The 18,620-nt window shown below is 37.9% G+C and overlaps 1 protein-coding gene across 1 annotated transcript in view; it reads left to right on the forward strand.

Moving 5' to 3' along the window:
* The window catches only part of GPC6 (glypican 6), a 715,002-nt gene that overhangs the window by 508,928 nt on the left and 187,454 nt on the right, over window positions 1-18,620 (forward strand). Inside the window, 1 exon segment of the mRNA XM_041478308.1 lies at window positions 9,118-9,283. Within this exon segment, the coding sequence (XP_041334242.1) occupies window positions 9,118-9,283 (166 nt within the window).

Raw genomic sequence — 18,620 nt, forward strand, 5'->3', positions numbered from 1 at the left:
CCTCGCTCTCTCTCTCTCTCTGAGAGAGCTGCTTTTCTTCACAGGTGCTTTTTTTGGTTGGCATGGTGAATCATAGGCAATCAGCAAGAATGCTCTCAGGTATATAGTCTGCATTTCAAACTTCGTGGGTGTTGCAAGTAGGATGACTTTGACCATTCTTCAGATCACTTTCTTATCCAGATACTGCTGCACAAAACGCCTAAGTGCACGATTTGATCATTATCTCCTGCTGTGACAGTTCTCTTTCTCTCAGAGTTTTTCCTTCTGCTTACATGGGAGTTTGATTTCCAGATTATCAAGGACTTCCCTTTCTATTTATGATCTGTACCTGGGCAATACTTAACCTACTTCTCTAGTTTTTTTTTTTCCTCACAGGGAGCACGAATCTGAAAGAAATGAGCCCACTCTTTTAAGTGAGAGGCAGTTTAGATTTTTTGCTCTGAGAAGAAAGCAGAGTAGCTACTTTTTATTAAGAGAGTGTCTAAAAGTTTACGTTCCAGAAGAAATTATAGGTTTTGAAAGCCTAACAGCTGTGAGATTCCTTCTTTGTTTCTGTGTATTGGAAAACTTTTCATCCTCTGGGAGTGAATGGAAAAAATTATTTCAGAGATTTTTCACCTTAGTGCTGTCCTCAAAATTTTAGGAAAATAACAGATGGAATCTGTACCTTAAATTCTGTTTAATGTGGGATTACTCTAAAAACAGATGAGAAAGATAAATATTCTTACACAAAATTTGCAGGGCAGATTTTTCAGCTCAGTGATATCTCATAGGATGTATAATCCTTATATCCTGGAGTAATTTCTCAGCTTGCGTGTTTGTAAGTCAAAAAAATTTTCACTTCCACCTAGTTTGTTTGAATTTAATTATGTTTCTGACAGGTAAACCAGGATTTAAGAACATTTTAATATTTATATCTGAGTGTTCAAACATTTTATTTTGTAAAAAAAATTCTTTAAAGTGTCATTCAGAAGTGAATCAAGAGATTAAAATATAAGCTTTACACAAAATATCTTGTGACTGCCGCTTTTCAAGTGGTTTTCTAAATTTCGATTTTCTGCATTCAGATCATCTGATAAGTAATTTTCCTAGTTTCCTAAAAATAGGAGAGGCTATTATTTTTCTCTGTAAATAGAGCATTGGTCTCACCCAAGTAAACATCTGAGCATTTTGTCCTTGTCTTTTTTTGCTCTTGACTTCTGTAGGGAAATTGTGAAATTCCACAACTCACCTCTCCAACAGTTATTTAATATTTGATGTTCAACCTCCTGCTGTAATCTCTTAGAGGCTTCCAGCCATTATTTTCATATGGCTACTTTCACAATTACATGTTGTGATAACTTAGGCAAATTATAGATAAGAGTAATGCCATAGGCAGTGTTCAAAAATTCTGATGCTTAAATTTTAGTGGTTTATATACTTAAATCCCTTTATAAAGGAATTCCTTTATTCCTTGTAATATTTCATGGTTTCTCACCTGCTAAATAGAGGGGCAATATTAGTACACCTTCCAGAATTATGCACATACTGGAACACAACTGTGGTGAAAAAATAAGTAAGAAAAATGCCTCAAATTTTGATAGGCGTTAGAAAGAAAAATAGTTGCCATGTTTCTCTTGATTTCAAAGTCATGGACACTGGCAAAGGACATCTCAGTTGGACAATGACCAAAGAACAATGGCTAAAATTTTCTCTTCTTTCTTAGTGCTGCATGGTTTGTTATTAGGTAGTAAATGTGTCATTTTTATTGTTACATTATAAAACTTATCTAGGGTTCAACTATATTGACCTAAATTTTTTCTAATTATTAAATTAACATCTTGTACAATACATTATACATTTGCTAGAAAAATATTTTCTGGGATATTAATATATAAAAATTTAAATGACCATATTTTGTCTCATCATATTAATGATATATACTGTCCCAGGATTGTGAGAATCTTGCAGCTCTTAAAGGGTCGTAGTTTTTTATTTTCAGTTTGATATAATTCAAGCACAAAGTCATAGGCACTAGTACAAAGCTGCAGTACTTAAACCAGCTCTTCTAGCTTTCAGTCAGCTGGGATGAAATTGTTAAAAAGACAGTTATTTTTGTCTTTAGGAGGTTAGTATTAGACTAGACTTTTGGTTGATATAAGCAAATATTCTCAAATTTACCTTCTACAACATAAATTCCTAATTAGGTACGGCTGATGCAATACTTCTATTTTTATATCAGATTGTGCTATAAAAGCAGTGAACTGAGGTCTTAGCTTCTATGAGCCAGTCTGAAGCAATGAGAAGTACTTCAATAGAGCATTCAAAATCTCATTAATATTTCTATGTAGTTATAATTGGATACATACAGACATAATTTCAGCTGAAATCCACTGAAAAGAACTTTCTTGATACCTTGACTGTTAAATTAAATCAGCAATAACACATTGTTCATGAAAACAGCCAAAATATGGACAAAAAGAAAATTTAATTACTTGGATCCAACAGTGAGCAGATCTTTTCTGAAGAAAAGAAAGAACAAAAGGAACAAAACCATGATTACCAGCTAAACTTTACCTGCTTTTCCCAGTAATAAAAACAAACAACAAAAAAAATCAATAAGGAGTAATTGTAACATGTGGAGAAGATAATTTCAAAGGTATATGGCAAAAAATAGTCACTGATTGAACTGAAGTTTAGTCATTGTCCTGAAGTTAATTAAAGATTAAATTAAAGAAAAAGCTCTTAGGATGTGTGATCCAAAGTTTTCTAATAATCTTGTGTGCCCTATAAAGTGTGCTTTGTGATACATCTCAGTCTGACCCTGGCTACATCATTGTTATGATGGGTGGTCAGAAATTACGGGTTTTGTGCTTAGGAGAAATTTCCTCAGTACTAGCCCATTGAATGCAATTCTTAATTAAAGATTCTTTCTTCTTCCTTTTCTTCTGAAATCGCCAGCATGAACAACTAATCCTTATGTCCCCTTTGATCTTTAAATAGACTATTTGATAGGAATGCTAGAATTAAACTGTGGAGGATTTTGGGACAGGAATCCTTAGAATTGTACCGCAGAGTTCTCTACAGATTAACTTTCTGGTAAAAGTTAACTTTCTTGAAGTTAGTCAAGACATTCTAATGTATGCAAGTTAAAAACTCTGACGTGGCCACATACATAAGCATTTTATTGTGCAATGATAGTGAAGGACCTAGAGGGGAAGCCACATGAGGAGCGGCTGAGGTCACTTGGTCTGTTCAGCCTGGAGGAGGCTGAGGGGAGACCTGACTGCAGTTACGGCTTCCTCATGAGGGGAAGAGAAGGGGCAGGCACTGATCTCTTCTCTCTCATGACCAGAGACAGGACTGAGGGAATGGCCTGGAGTTGTGTCAGGGGAGGTTTGGGTTGGATATTAGGAAAAGGTTCTTCCCCCAGAGGGTGTTTGGGCACTGGAACAGGCTCCCCAGGGCAGTGGTCACAGCACCAGCCTGACAGAGCTCAAGAAGCTTTTGGACAATGCTCTCAGGAGTGACTCTTGGGGGTGGTGCTGTGCACGGCCAGGAGTTGGGCTCAATGATCCTGATAGGTCCTTTCCAACTCAACATATTCTATGATTCTGTGGCTCTACTCCTATATAAACTCTCGAGATAATTATGCCATGAATAAGATAATGCTTGGGAAACTTATTCATTTTTCTATCATTAAGTAGATGGACTATACAGAGATCCAAAAATAATTTAAGGATGCCAGTACCTCAGTTTCTCAGGCAGTGTGCACCATTCCTTTGCTGGACATACATCAGCTTGCTGAGTGGAAAGCTGCGTGATTTAGCCAACACTCAAGTGTTAAAGACATTGATTCTTTTCAAAATTCTCTCCACTTATGGACTGTTTACTTGGGATTTCAGGAATACACCTCACCCTCATCTTGAACACCAAATGGGAAAGAAGTAGAAATCTCCAGTTTTAATCCAGCAGTTTGAATGTCAATGCATTTGTAAAGCTTGTGAAGAATAAAATCTAATCCTCTTCTCCTTCAAGCTATGGGCTGTTGTAGAGGCATTTTTAAAGTGTATCCATTTCTGTGGCCAATTGGCTAGACTGGCTGGTTCCTCCCAGCAGTTTCCCCTACAAGGTCTTCATGCTAAAGAGTGACTCCGTGGTTTCAAATGGGAGGAGTCCCTTTGGGTGCACAGGAAACTTAGGAAGTATGTGTGTTCCCTGATGTGATCTCAGTAGCGATTCATTTTGCTCATATTTGACAAATTTTATTTCATGCCAAGAAATGACAGGGTTTGGACCTAAGTATGGTGTATGGGCTTACTCTGAGTTTAGGTACATTCAATATAACTTTGGAAGAATACCCATACCTTATTACCAGACAACATATACCAGCTACTCTGGTAAGAAATCTTCTATAAATAAAAGAGAAACAGTGTCTCAACATATTTGATCCTTCTAAAGGTAACCAGTTGTTTAATAACTGTCTCTGATTTTTTGTATCAGAAAAGAAGATTTATGTTTGTATACTTGACAAAGCCAAGGATTTTGATTATAAAAACAGGTCAAATATATTACAAAGCAGTCTGCAAATGCAGTGTTACAAGAAAGTAAAATTTCCTGGCTTTTGCCCAAATAAGTTCTCTCCTCAATTATTTATATTTGCAAGTTCACCGTTGCAAAATCTGTCTTTTAGATGAAATAATATTCCTCCTAGACTTTCTAAAGGGGGAAAACAAGTGTTCAGTAATGAAGCCCTTAAGAATATTGCTTTTGGGGGGTTTTGCATATATGCAAAACATGCATTTAGGTAAAGCTGAAGCTGTCAGAAAATGTTACAAAATGCAGTAATGTAAAATGTCCTGAAGCTACTAGGCTCAATCAAAGCTCAGAAAGGCACTTTTCTGATGTGCTGTGTTCCACGTACGCTTATTCTAAAATGAAGCTGTCCTAGTCAGTCAGGGAGTCAGCTTGCTGTCATTAATGCCTCCTCTGTAGCAGTTTCCCCAGTTATGTCATTCAGTGTGATCCAACTGATTTATATGATTTACGCATGAACCAGTTATTTCTAAACTTTGAAGTCTATGCAAATTTCTCTCCTGCAATTATTGTAGAGCCAATTGCAACATGTTTGAAAAAGCAAAAAAAAAAAAAAAAAAAAAAAACAAAGTTAACCCATCCAAAAATATTACTTACAGAAAAAAACATTGAAAGTCCTGAGCTGAGAAACAGCTCCCCCCAGGAAATGCAGGTTTTGAGGTTTTGAATACCTCTGAATGAAATTGATATCTGCTTTTTGGCAGGTCTGCAGTAAAGTACTTAAGTGTGAGAGACACTGAATATTATTTTCTTTTAAGATGGAAATGAGAAATGGTCTTTCAAAATGCATTTCATAGCATTTTCCAGCAGCAAGAAAATCAACTTTCTGTGATAATCTCTAGATTTAAGGAGTTCATGGCATTCTAAAAGCCATGGCTTTCTTACTCACACTCTTAAGTTGGATTCCTTTTATATTTTGGTTCTTACCAAGATTTCAGAATCTTAGACTAAAATTTGACTATTTTTTGCATGAGAGATAAGTCAGTTGTTGCTGAGGGAAGAAAAAGATCTAACTGTATTCTTTGAAAACAAAGGTACAGAAAAAACAGCTGAAGCTGAGAACTGAAATCTGGCTGCTCACTGAAGACTAGGTTCAGAAAAGCACTTAACTGCTGTAATACAGCATTTAACTTTTAGCCTCCAGACTTCTAAAGTATCTGTGCTATTGGTAATATTTCCCTGGGCCACAGTTTGTATACCTAAAGGCACATCAGTACTGCTAAGTGGCAAGTGAATAAGGAGCAGGATTGAGAAGGGGACTCATCCCTTGCTTGAGTCACAGCTTAATTGTTGGCCCTCTTCACAGATGTGATTTGGACCTCTCCACCTGTCTCTCCATGCAATATACCTTTAGCAGGATAGACAGTGTCTCCAGAAACCTGTATGAAGCAGGTTTCTGTTTTGTTGTGGCCCCCTCCCTTCTTTCAATGCTGAACAGAGTATAGTCTAAGCCCTACAAAACCTCCGGTCTCACTTCAAAACACACAACATTATATTTAGCTTCCTTTTACTCCCATTGCCTGCACTACTGACTCCTATTAGTCAGAACAATAATTGAGCTGAACAATAACCACCCAAAATAATAATTGTGTATTTTAGTCACTCAGGCACTAAGTGGAACCCAGGGGAGGTGTAGTGCCAATACGATGTGGTAGTATGGGATGTGGCCAGCTTGGAGCAGAAGGTGTGAGCAGTAAGGGAAGGGAATGCAAGCCAGCAGGCACAGCAATTCATCTATGCTTGTATTTTATGTCAGCAGTGTAGCATATTCTGAAACCAAAGTTCTGCAACATGCAGCTTGATCAGCAAGGATCTGCTTGTGCTAGTCTTTGTCAGAGGATGACGTAGATAAGTCAGATGCAGATATAAATAATATGACAGAGGCTTCTGTAGAAACCTCCTCCATCTGTTCTTTGCTTGGACCCACCTCTTGGCTTCTTCTCTTAAAAAAGATATTACTTCACTCCTAACATAAGCAGAGGACCTTGCTTTCTTGTAAAATGCTGTTAATGATGCCACCATTTTGTATGAGATATTAAGACACTCAGGCAAGATATGAGACACCTGGGTCCTGCTCATTCTTTTTGAGTAGTTGGAAGTTATCCTGACTTCTTCACAGTGGGGTGTGACCAGAAGTACTCTGTTAAAGGACTTGTGTAATGTGACAAGAATTTCAGATTCACAGGGCCTGTGTAAATGGATACTCTAACTGGCCTTTAGGGTCCTGTCCTAGCAGATCTGGGACATGATCTGGACCTCTGGCAGAGTAAAACACGATGGCTAGTTTCCTCTCAGATTCCTCTTGTTATAAAATAAGATTCACATAAATATTGATGGTATCTGCTCTATATAAAGACAATATAAGAAAGGTAATATATAATATAAAGACAGGGACTGTCTTCTGTCTTTTACATATGTTTTTCAAGAATTAGATTGACAGGAAGTTTTTGTGTAAGATGAAGATCTCATAGGTATATGTCAGCACAAGAACCAAAGTGGATTTTGGAAGGTGTGAATGGGAAGACATTTAGATTCCAGCTGAATTTAGGGGTCAAATAGGTGCTGATAACTTGGCATTGACAAGACTACTGGAACAGGGAAGAAGCGTAACTTTAGGCATGAAAGGAACCTAACTGATAAAACTCTCAGTACTCGCAAATGGAAATATCTCTGGCTTTAAGCAGCAATTTCAATATAAATTTGAAAATTCTGTTGTTGACCATAAATATGAGTATTCTGCTTTCTTCCTTCTGTGGTGCTAGTCTTTTTGGAAAAAATTGACCTGTTCTAGGTTTGGAGGTATACAGCAGTTGGATAAGTGACTCTGAAAAGTAGTTCTGGGCAGTGAAAATAATAAAGTCCACCTTTTTTTGAATTTGGATTTTCTGCTGTTCAAAAAGGTGTTCAATAAGGAAGTTTCCCCTTGTGTTTTTTCTAACCAATGTGTCATTCATGGCATCATTTTCAATGTGGAGTCTTTTATATCTATGAGGAACTGACCTCATGTTTCACCCAGTAAAGGCAATAATAGAGCCTCTCTCCTCTTTTTCTCCCAGCTGTCTATTTAAAAGAAAAAACATGTAGGATCTTAATGCTCTGAGACCTGAAGTGCTCAGTTAAATTTGATTGAAACTGGCTGATGGTTCAAAAGCTATTGGAAAAGGATGGATAAATATACCTTCACACATACCATCAGTGTTCTGCTAGTAAAGTGCAGAAGTTAGTCCCTAGGAAACTAGAGCAAAAATCCCTTCTGAGCATATTCAGAAGCATGTGCTATATCTCAGAACCATTTTAATTTAAAAATGTCCTGTGTAAAGACTATGTTCTGTATAGTTCTCTAAAAGTCAATGATTTAGCATCAAAAAGGGAGAAAAAATTCCAGAGAAAAAGAAAAGAAACACAATTTTAGTACAATCCTGATAATATGAGTGACATCAATCAGCTCAGCCTGTACCACTGCAGTGAAAAGTTAGATTCATGCTTTCAGCACAAGTTACCATTATTATGGAAAAATAGATTAATCCCTTCAAATTCATTTCAGTAGAGTTGCATTTTTTCATAAAGCAACAGGTTGAGTGAAAGGAGTGCCATTGCTTTGCAATCTCACGTCCAGGAATTTTGAAATCCCTGAGGAACCTGCAACTCTTTGTCATTGCTCTAGATTGTCAGTCCAGCATGAGATACTTGTGCTCCACTGCAACATGGCAAGATGCTAATGTGAGTAGTAACTAGTGTGCATTTTTAATCCAAGTTAGAAACTCTGGCCTGAAAATATATATTTTACTAGTACATATGACTTTTAAAGTCTGAGATTAGAAAATTAAATACAGAAGAGAAGTTCACACGTGCTGACATGCAGAATGCTGATGTGAAAGTTGAAATGCATTAGATTGTCTACAATGCTTTTTGTCCCTTGAGATGTCAAAAGCATACCAAAAAAAAAAAAAAAAAAAGAAAAACCCCAAACAAAACCTGTCTGATCTCTTTATGAATTTGTCTGAGAAGAAGAAAGGGTATTTTTGTCTGAAAACAGAATAATATCCCTTTGTCATCGTGTAGTTCGGAATAAATTTATAGAAACCATCAAGATTATCCTGGATTTACTGTGCTTTAATAAAGAGGGGATTTTAATCCAGTGCTGGTGTGACTGACAGCTCTAGTTTACATAGGAAGAGCGAGAAGCCTCCTCAGGATCCTCCATGCTAGGATCAGTCAGTTACTACCCAGCTGATTCCCTGGATGTTTTTCCTTTGCTTTTCCAGGAGATTTTGTGTGGGAGGGCTGGGGAGGCAAGCACTGCTGTCAGTAGGGGAGTGTTGATTTTTGCATTCCTGAAAGTCACTGCTGTACTAAATGAAGATAATTGGCAGGAATCGATTAGCTTTCTAGGAGGGTGTTCTTAAGGGTTGAGCTCTTTTTACAAATTGCCCCTTCTGCACTTACTGCTTGAGAGGCATAATCTCAGCCATCCCGAAATTCACAGAACAGGAGATTGATTTCCTCCTTTTTCTTTTTCTTTCCCTGCCTTAAACTCTGCAGGTCAGTCCCACCCCAGGGTGCATCCGGGCGTTAATGAAGATGTTGTACTGCCCTTACTGCAGAGGACTTCCCACTGTGAAACCTTGCAACAACTATTGCCTCAATGTAATGAAGGGCTGCCTAGCAAATCAGGCTGATTTGGATACTGAGTGGAATCTGTTCATAGGTAAGAAGAGTTTAAATATTAGTGGAAGGAAACTCTGGTAATATCAAATCTCTGCAGGGTTCTGTGAGGTTAGAGGACGCTGTTGGTCAATGTTCGGAATGTAGCAACTGCAGATGCAGCTCACTTTCTAATTGAACTTCATGGCTTGCAGTAAGAAATGACTGCTCGCCATGCCCTAAGCCAGTCACGTTTCACATTTCATGTTTCCAAAGAAACGGTGTGGAGTTACAGCTCCTGAGCTGAATTATTACATGCTATTTGAAATGTTGAGAAAGATTTGGTTGAGGATTTGATAACAAGCTTAACATGGCAGAAATAGTGTGTATTACAACTGAAAACCAGGCTCTTGCAAGCTGAGAAGATAATAACATTGTATAACATCCAGCCAACATAAATCACAACAGCTGTTGTTTTTAATTCTTGTGGTACACAGTCAAAAAGCTTTAAAAGTTACATATATGAGAAATTATTAATTCCTTATTCTTGCTTCAAATATGCTTCTCCCTTCCAGTATACTGGAATAGAAAATACCAAACATGCAACCCAGTGGCAGAATGGGGCATAGAATATATATTTAAGAAAAACTACTCCCACAATTTATTTACATAATTCTTCACTCAAATAAACTAAGAATAAAAAAGAAAGAATTGTCCTTTAAAGAGCCATTCAGCTATCCTGTAGCAAAAGAAAACAAAACAAAAAAATAACCATTAAAAAAAGCCCAAAACCCACCAAAAAAAAAAAAAAAAAAAACTCTCAGGAGAGTAACATATAACAAGAAATACTACTTTTAAGTTGCTTTTGGTGATAGGATAGGATGACAATTAGACAAGGCTGATGATAATATGGAAGGAATGGAACAGCTAGTTAGCCTAGACACTAATGAGTGTCATTGTCTAGACTGGATTTCGGAAAAATAAATGCAGCTGGAAAAAATGGGATAACACTTTCTTTATTGCAGCTGAAGAAAGGAAATTTATTTTCTATTTTTGGAAAGATAAAACATAAGCAATCTCATTCTGCTTAATTTCAAAGCCCACTGACCAATGTGACTTTGAAAATTTGACTCTGACTCATTCATAGATTTTTGCTTTACTCAGCAGTGCAAGATGGATAGGGAGAAGAAAACAGGATGAAAAATGAATCAGAGTATGAAAAGTGAAAACGAGCATTGAGCGTGCTATAAAAATAGCATGCAAACAACAGTATTAAACAAATGATGCAGATTCATTTGCTTTCCCAGGTCTCTTGTGCTGGTTAGAGGAGTTGACATCAGAAACAGTGCTGTATGTAGGGATACTCATGGGATTACTGGAGTGAAAAGGAGAATCTAAACATCCTCAGAAAGCTAAGTAGGAGCTGATGGGAAAAAAAATTCTAACCTGTTAAGGACATTGCATAAGCTACTTCCCCTGCCGCTGAATGATAAGCAAGTGCTGAAAAGTCACTAATTCTGATTTAAAAAAAAAAAAAAAAAAAAGTAGGTTTTTAAGAAAAGAAACCCAAAACATTTGAACTAAAATAAACAACAGAGTTTTTATTAAGACAAGCACGAGTTTAAATCAAAAGCTGGAAGTTAAGGTTTGAGCTGTTAAGATTTCCTTTCCTGGTTTAAATTCAGTGAGAGTGCTGGGCATGGTGAGACGTGTTGGAAAGCGTGGAAATGCTTACAGATTCAGACTTTCAGAATCTTTGCTGCAAAGCCCTTGTCTGCATCAACGTCTCTTTGGTTTTGATTGTTCTTGCTCTTAGAAAATAAAAACTGCATGAAAGCTTATATGTTATGTTAAACCATGGTGCTAATTTATTAAATACCATGTCAGGCAGGCTACTGTGCAATTATCCCTGCAGGTCAGTGATGATAAGGCAGTATACAGTACAAATGAATTCATATTTCCTCTTTCTTCTAACTATGCAACTTTCCCTCTGTATGGGGAAGAAAATAGAGGAGATACAAAGATTTTCATGTGTTTGGAAAAGGTATTCTCTTTTATCCCATTTTTCAGGCCTCTGACAGCTTTGCTGAAGATGAGGGTCCTTCCTTTATGAAAGACTGAAATGAGGCAAGTTGTCTCTGTCTCTGACAGCTGTCAGAGGCTTTCTAATAACACATGCAATTCCCTTAGTGGTAAGCACAACAAAACTTCTACTCACTGAATTAAAGCGAACAGCAGCATTTTACAGCATCGCTGAGCTATGAAAGATTGGAAATTACGCATGAGCAGTTTTTATCCCTGTTCTAATACTAGGAACCATGCACTAGTGAAAAAAAAGATAATTTTGTGCATTAACAGTCTCTGCCTAGGCAGGAATCCCAAATGTTAGTGCATATTCATACACAAGATAGTTTTGCTTAGCTCATAATCTGTGCATTGCAAAATAGTTTTCCTTAGCTCATAGTTTGTGCATTGCAAGGTTGTTTTGATAGAAGTTGGTACTAGGAGAAAACTCTCAGATATGTTTGTCAGTAACTAAGTAAATCCTGTGGTTTAGACTGCACATCCTGATATTGTTCTGTAGTTACAGCAATGGTCCAGCAACAGGCAAGATCTGCACATGAGGAGGAACAGAGGAAAGTAAATGAGCTGTTTGACAACAAGATGTGCTGCATGTTTCACCTAGTTTATAAATATAGAAGTCAGGACTGAAATCACATATATATAGTGCTAATAAATCTTGCCTCTACTTTCAAAGCTAGGGAGAGTGGGACAACTTCCCCTAAACATCTGGTGCTTTCCAAGATTTTATAGACTGTGAAAATTGGTAGGAGGTGAAACAGCTGCAGCAGCATGAAACATGGCTTATTATATATTTCCTGGTTTGCCACCTTAAAGTCTGTGTCCTTTTTCTGTAGTGTTTCATTATAGGCTTTTCGTATTTTGTTGCCTATATTACTGTGTGATAAAATCCAAGTGTTGCATATCTCATTCTAGCAGATCATCTGCAACTCAGAATTTTGCCTGAGAAAGGAAGGCAGTCTTTAATATCATATTATAATTATAAAACTGTAATGAAAAAATGCTCCTTCCAGGTATCTATATAAAATATTTAAGAGGCATTTAAAAGTAAACCTGCCACACTGACTTTAAAAATGTGTATTTTGCAAAGCTTGCTTCTGATGTTTTGCCTGTCAGTTACCCATCATAATCTCCTTTGCACCCATCTCAAGCAAAGTTAGCAAATGCAAGATAAAAAGCATGAGCAGAGGAACTGTACTGTTGAGGAAGGAGATTGCCTCAGGGAGGAGTTGACTGATTCTTTGGAGTGGGGAAAAGGGGATTTTCTCTCTCATGGCCCAACAGATATAGTCAAAATTATTCATCTCTCCATGGAGCTATACCAATTAACAGCAATAAGAATCAGGCATCCCACTGTTCATTCTGTCACAGAAACAGACGAGATGGATAAAATTATTCCCACTAACAAAAATATAAAGCCCCTGTATCTTAGGGAATGGCATCCAATTTTAGCAATACTGTTGTTACTCCTCTTTCTCTTACTAACCTGTATTTAAGTACCTGTTCCTATCTTGAGATTCTTTGACTTTCCTTAACCTTAGCTTTCCCTATAATTGGTCATTTATTTCCCTTCAACTGCTCTTTTTCTCAAGCAAGACTGTCAGCTGAGGAATGAGCCCACCTCAGTGGACACCACACTTTCTCTTGGTATCCTCATTCACATTCAGAATCAACAGCTGTAAAAAGATTATTTCCACGGAAGCAAGTGCATCTCGTTCTGACAGCTGCCTTAATTACAGGTTCAGGATGGCAAAGTGGCCATAACCCATTTATTTTTTGGAGAATTTTTTTCACAATTAGAGTTAAGTTTCTTCTGTCTTGAGACAAAAACATAGATGATACTAAATCTGAAAATCTAGCAAGATTGTGGGCCAAATATGATAATCCTTATAGAAGTAATTCAGCAGAACAGAAGAACAAAAATCCAGGTAGTTGTTTTAATCATAGTAATTACTGTATCTGAACTTTTTTGGTGGAAATCCAAAGTAATTGATAAATGCTTTGTTGCTGTAGTTAGTGATGCAGTGTAATGCCTATGTAGCAGTGTATTAAATGCAATCCATGAAGGTTTTACACTGCTTCGCTATTTATAATAGCAGAAATTAAAAGGGTTTTTCCCCCTACAAATTATTCAGTGATAAATCAGACTCACCTCAACCATACCCCCATGTTTTATTAGGCAGGAGATTGTGGAAAACACTTCAGAAGTTGTGCAGTAGCAGAGACTGCATCCCTGCCTGTGAAAAGGAGCCAAGAGTTTATGTCCACAGCCACCCCTCTGCTTAGAGTGGGAAGCAAGTGGCTTTGCTCTGAGTGTATTCCATATTTGATAAGCTCTACTGTGCACTAAGGCAGATCAGCATGCAGGGTGTTCATACTGCAGGATTCAAGACCTGCAAAGCTGAGAGCCAGAACCTCCTACTGCCTCCTTCCTGCCAGGCTTCACCAAAGGAGAAAATCATATCTGTGAGGCTTCAGCAAAAGATTCTCCTGCCAGTGTTAGAATTATTTATCTTATTGTCATTACAATGGCTCTGCATTACTAATTAACTTTCTTCTTGTTGTGCTTTAAGAATCCCTTTTTTCTTCCCATCAATATGACTCAGACACTTACCTTAGGAGTTCTCCTGAGGAAGAGTATACCATGCAGTCTCACTTAGAGCAACTAGATTATTTTCAGAAAAAGTACGTAATGAAACCTTAACTACTTACTCCTAGGGAAAGTTTTAGTGATGAAAATATGCAATCAATTATCTTTACTGCTTACAAAAGTCCTCGGGTCGCTGTGCTTTCTCTGTTCCATGTGCAAGGATAAACATTTTCTTTTAATGCTTCAAGAGGCTACCCTGATTTGATTTTGTAATGACTTGTTACAGGAATAACTGTGTCTTCATGATTCACTTTGGTTCAGAGAAAAAAATCAGTCTGTAATACTAATAATAATCCTTTACTATTTTCTTGTGATTTTATGAGGTCTCAAAGCAACCTTCTCTTCACCAGAATGAACAGCCTCAGCTTATTCAGTCTATCCTTGTAGGGAAGGTGCTCCAGTCTTCTTATGGAAGACTGGAGCACCTTCCCTACAAGGGAAGGTGGTCCTCTGGATTTGCTCCAACCATACAACATACATGTTGGGGACACCAGAGCTGGAGGCAGCACTCCAGGTAGGGTCTCAGAAGAGCAGAGAGAAGGAGCAGAATTCCCTCCCTCACCATGCTGGCCATGCTGCTTTTAGTGCAGCCCAGGGCTCCACTGGCTCACGTTGAGGTTTTCATGAACCAGCACACCCAAGTCCTTCTCTGCAGGGCTGCTGTCAGTCACCTCTCCAGCCAATCTGTAAGTGTGTCTGGCACTGCCACCATCCAGGTGAAGAACCTGGTGCTTGGCCTTGCTGAATTTCATTAAGTTCATGCAGACCCATTTCCCAAGCTTGTCAAGGCCCCTCTGAGCCCTTGGATGGCACAGCCCTTCCCTCCAGCATGCTGACCACACCACACTGGTCCTTGGCATTGTCACACACACAAGCTTGGTGTCATCAGCAAACTTGCTGGGGGTGCACTCAATCTCACTGTCCCTGTCACCTACAAAGAAATTGGACAGTATCTGCCCCAGTACTGACCCCTGAGACACAGTACTCGTCACTGGGATCCACATGGACAATGAGGCATTGACCACAACTCTGCGTGTGGCCATCCAGCCAGTTCTTCTTCCACCGAGTGGTCCATCCATGAGACCCATGTCTCTCCAATTTGGAGACAAGGATGTCATGCAGGACAGTGTCCCACCCTTTGCATGAGTCCATGCAGATGAAGTAAGTCGCTCTGCCCTATGCTGTAGCCTCATCATAGAAGGTTGCCAATTTGTCAGGCATGATTTCCCCTTCATAAAGCAATACTGGCTTTTACCGATTACCTCTTTGTTCTCCATGTGATTCAACATAGTTTCCAGGAGGATCTGCTCCATCTTTCCCTTTTATTTATCTTTGCACAGTACAGAGCAAAGGCTGGCAGTCTGTTGTAATGCTCAATAAGCAAAAGTCTTGTTCTGGCTTAATCATGGTAAGTAAGAGCTAAATCAGTTTTTATCAATTTTAGTTACCTGGAACTTGAATATCTTTTCTCTACCACCCTCCTCCTTAATCGCTATATGAAAGTATACTCTGCTGTTTTTTATATGCTAGCCTTTCACAAAAACTCTGGGAGAAAAAAATAAGTTATGTTATTTCCTCCATGGAGAGGCACTACAAAAGATTCCTGCAGCCCTGAGGTGCCATTATCCCAAATTCAGAATTTCTGATAGAAATTCATTAATTTTGGTTTGATGAGCGTAGAATGGACACTTGAATACAAGCGTTAAATGTTTGTAATTTGCATCTTGTGCTGATATAAAAACTGATAGAATTCATGGTCAAGATAGCCTAAAACTCAAACCCAGAATATAAAACCTTATTTTCAGTTATTATATGATTTTAAAGTATTTAAAATTTTAGTACGTACTTAAAAGTATTCAAAGTTCAAGTGAAACCACCTTTGCCAAACATTAGAATGAAAATAGGGAAAATTATCTTAACCTAATGTCTTTTGTCTTTTCTACTTACTTCTTAAAACAACTTGAGCTCCTCCAGAGTTTGCAGAAGTAATAGTCTCTTCTTTGTACATACTATAGTAGCTATTATACACCAATACCTATTCCCTTAGATGAAGTGTCAGGATTTGATGGATGGCTCTAATGGTGTGAAGCCACATTGTGTTGATATATAAAAAAATGAGATCCCTAATTCAGAATAATTTTTCCTACTTTCACTTATTTTGACAAAAACAAGGGAAAATTAATAGAGCACTCTGATATGTGATACAATTGCAAATCTGGTTAATCATGGGTTGAGAACAAGATTTGCAGAAGTAAATCTAGTATTTTTAATGAAAAAACCTTTCTTGTGCTTCAGGCCAATTAGTTTCCATAATGCATAGGTAGCAACATGAAGGAATTTGCAGTGCCATTAAAAACACAGGCTTAACACCTGTTAACAATTATGTCAGTTCAGGTTAAAGATATGTAATTGTAAAAATGAAAAGTGAATTCAGTTTGACAATGCCTAATTAAAAGTATTATAATTTTTTAATTCTCTGGTAAGCAGTAACCTTCATGATCCCATGTTTTCCTCTTGTTTTCCAAAAATAGTATAATCAGTGCCTACAATTTAAATACAATACCAAGATCTGATGGTTTAGAGTACATAGGAGCACCCCTGAAATAAAGGGGACATCACCATTCAGTAAGGTAAATAATGTGTAGAAGAGGGGAACAGTATTTGTTATTTCCCACTGCTTTTCTTACCTCAGAAGTATAAAGGATAGGCAACCTGGGTGTGTAATTCTTCAGATGGAAATGAATTCAGCCTGAGAGAAGCTTTCTGAAGTTGTGGGACTGCCAGCAGAATGCAAAAAGGCACCAGTCCTTGCCTGCTGCTTAAACTCTACTTATCCTGCCAAATGTCTATGCTCCCCCTGGGGCAATACAGATTCTTACAAGCAGCTCACAGCATCCATTCCCTATATGTTTGCTTTAGGATGTGTCACTGAAGAAAGAGATTCCCTCCTGGAGGACTGTGGGGACTGTGCTCCTATTACTGGATCAAAAGAGCTGGGACTCATCTGGCCTGATCTTGCCAGTGACAGCATTGACAGCTTGTTAATTGGGGGTGCATCCTAGAAGGGTGCTAGTGGTTTCACTCAGAGGGACTCCTGAAGACTGCAGCTCCTAAAGAGGGACTGTGGATTTCTGAAAATGCAAATGTTTAGTTGAATGATAGCAGCAGATCTCTTGGGACTGTGAGCTTTGACATGTCTTGTGGAAATCACATAAGGAGATTAACTATGCCATCCTCTTTAAGGTACAAAAGATAGTAGTGCTCATCACCCATCATCATGTCATACATCAGCTACAAATACAAGATCAAATTCAGCCACTCTAGAATTCTGCCTTTGGCATGCAAACAAAATTCTCTTGAACTCTATGATTTCTCCATATGCAGGAAAATGCTTCTCAAAATTTGAAGTGATAAAAAATTTGAGTCACATACTCAGCATTTTCAGCAGGCCCCATGTTGACTGCAGCACTTAGATACTACAGCTTCTTTTGAAAATAGCCAGACTGATCAGTACTGTCAAAAAGTTTAAAAGATTTTATAATGAAACCATTGGACTCAAATGATGACTCTTTAGTTCCATTTTCATTCCTCATCTCCAACTCCTTCATATTATTTCACATCAAAGGGAAATGTCTGTCTAGTACACATGGGCACAGTTTGGAAGTTGCAGAGAACAGCAAATTTCTCTCTGTTTAGATTCAAGGGAAGTGCTGGGGAAGCTGTTTTGCCACTGCCCTTAAAATGCTATGAATTAACCAAGGGATGTTGCATAAGATATGTCTAGAAACAGGAAATATGTTCATTATTTATTGCTCAAATACTCTGTGTTTCTGGGACTGTTGTTTCATACTTTTCCAAGTCCATAGCTATGCCTTCCCAAAGGACACTTTGCTTCCAGGAGAGCAGTAAACAGTGCTGCTATTTCTGTCCTCGGTTACCATGCATATTAGCACCTCAAAGAGTTTTCTCTTCAGTGGAGGATTTGATGTCTCAATTAATTGCATTTATGTAAGGCTGAATCCCTGTTTACCTGTTGGGATATCCCTCAGGCACTTCACTGTGCTGATCCCCCTGTTTCACAGGCAAGAGACCAGCTGGAGAATATTGTGCCTCTTACCTGATCGAGTTTCCCTTCTAGTTTGGGGGATTTGGGGCAGCAGGTCTCTCTGGCATACAACTGTGAATGAAGCACGCACCCAGACTACAGAACTTGGCCGTGCTTTTATAGTTCAGTTACCTGAGATACCTCTGTGCAATTGTACTTTTTTTCTTTTTTGCTTTTTTTTTAAGGATTACAAATCCAAACGCACATGTGAGTCTCGTTTTATCCAAAGCAGGTGGGACTAAATATCATTTTAATTGGCTTGAATTTGCTATTTTGGCTGTGCTTTATTGAGGCAATGCTGTATTATACTAGCAAGGGTAAAAATTATATTATTTCTAAAAATATATCTTCAGTTAAATCACCATTTGACTTGGTCAGTATTGATAAACTTGAGATAATCTGAATTCTATTTTTGGCTAGCACCCCTATTTTTAAGGGAAAAAATAATTGTGCAATAATTAGAATGTCGTCCAGAGGAGTACTGATGGTTTTGTTTCAACTTTAGTTGAAATAAAATTTATCTCTCTGTCCATGTTTTTCCATTTTGTTTCTGCTTGTATTCAG

This window comes from Pyrgilauda ruficollis, unplaced genomic scaffold, assembly GCF_017590135.1.
Source record: "Pyrgilauda ruficollis isolate IOZ18807 unplaced genomic scaffold, ASM1759013v1 scaffold44, whole genome shotgun sequence".
Lineage (NCBI taxonomy): Eukaryota > Metazoa > Chordata > Aves > Passeriformes > Passeridae > Pyrgilauda > Pyrgilauda ruficollis.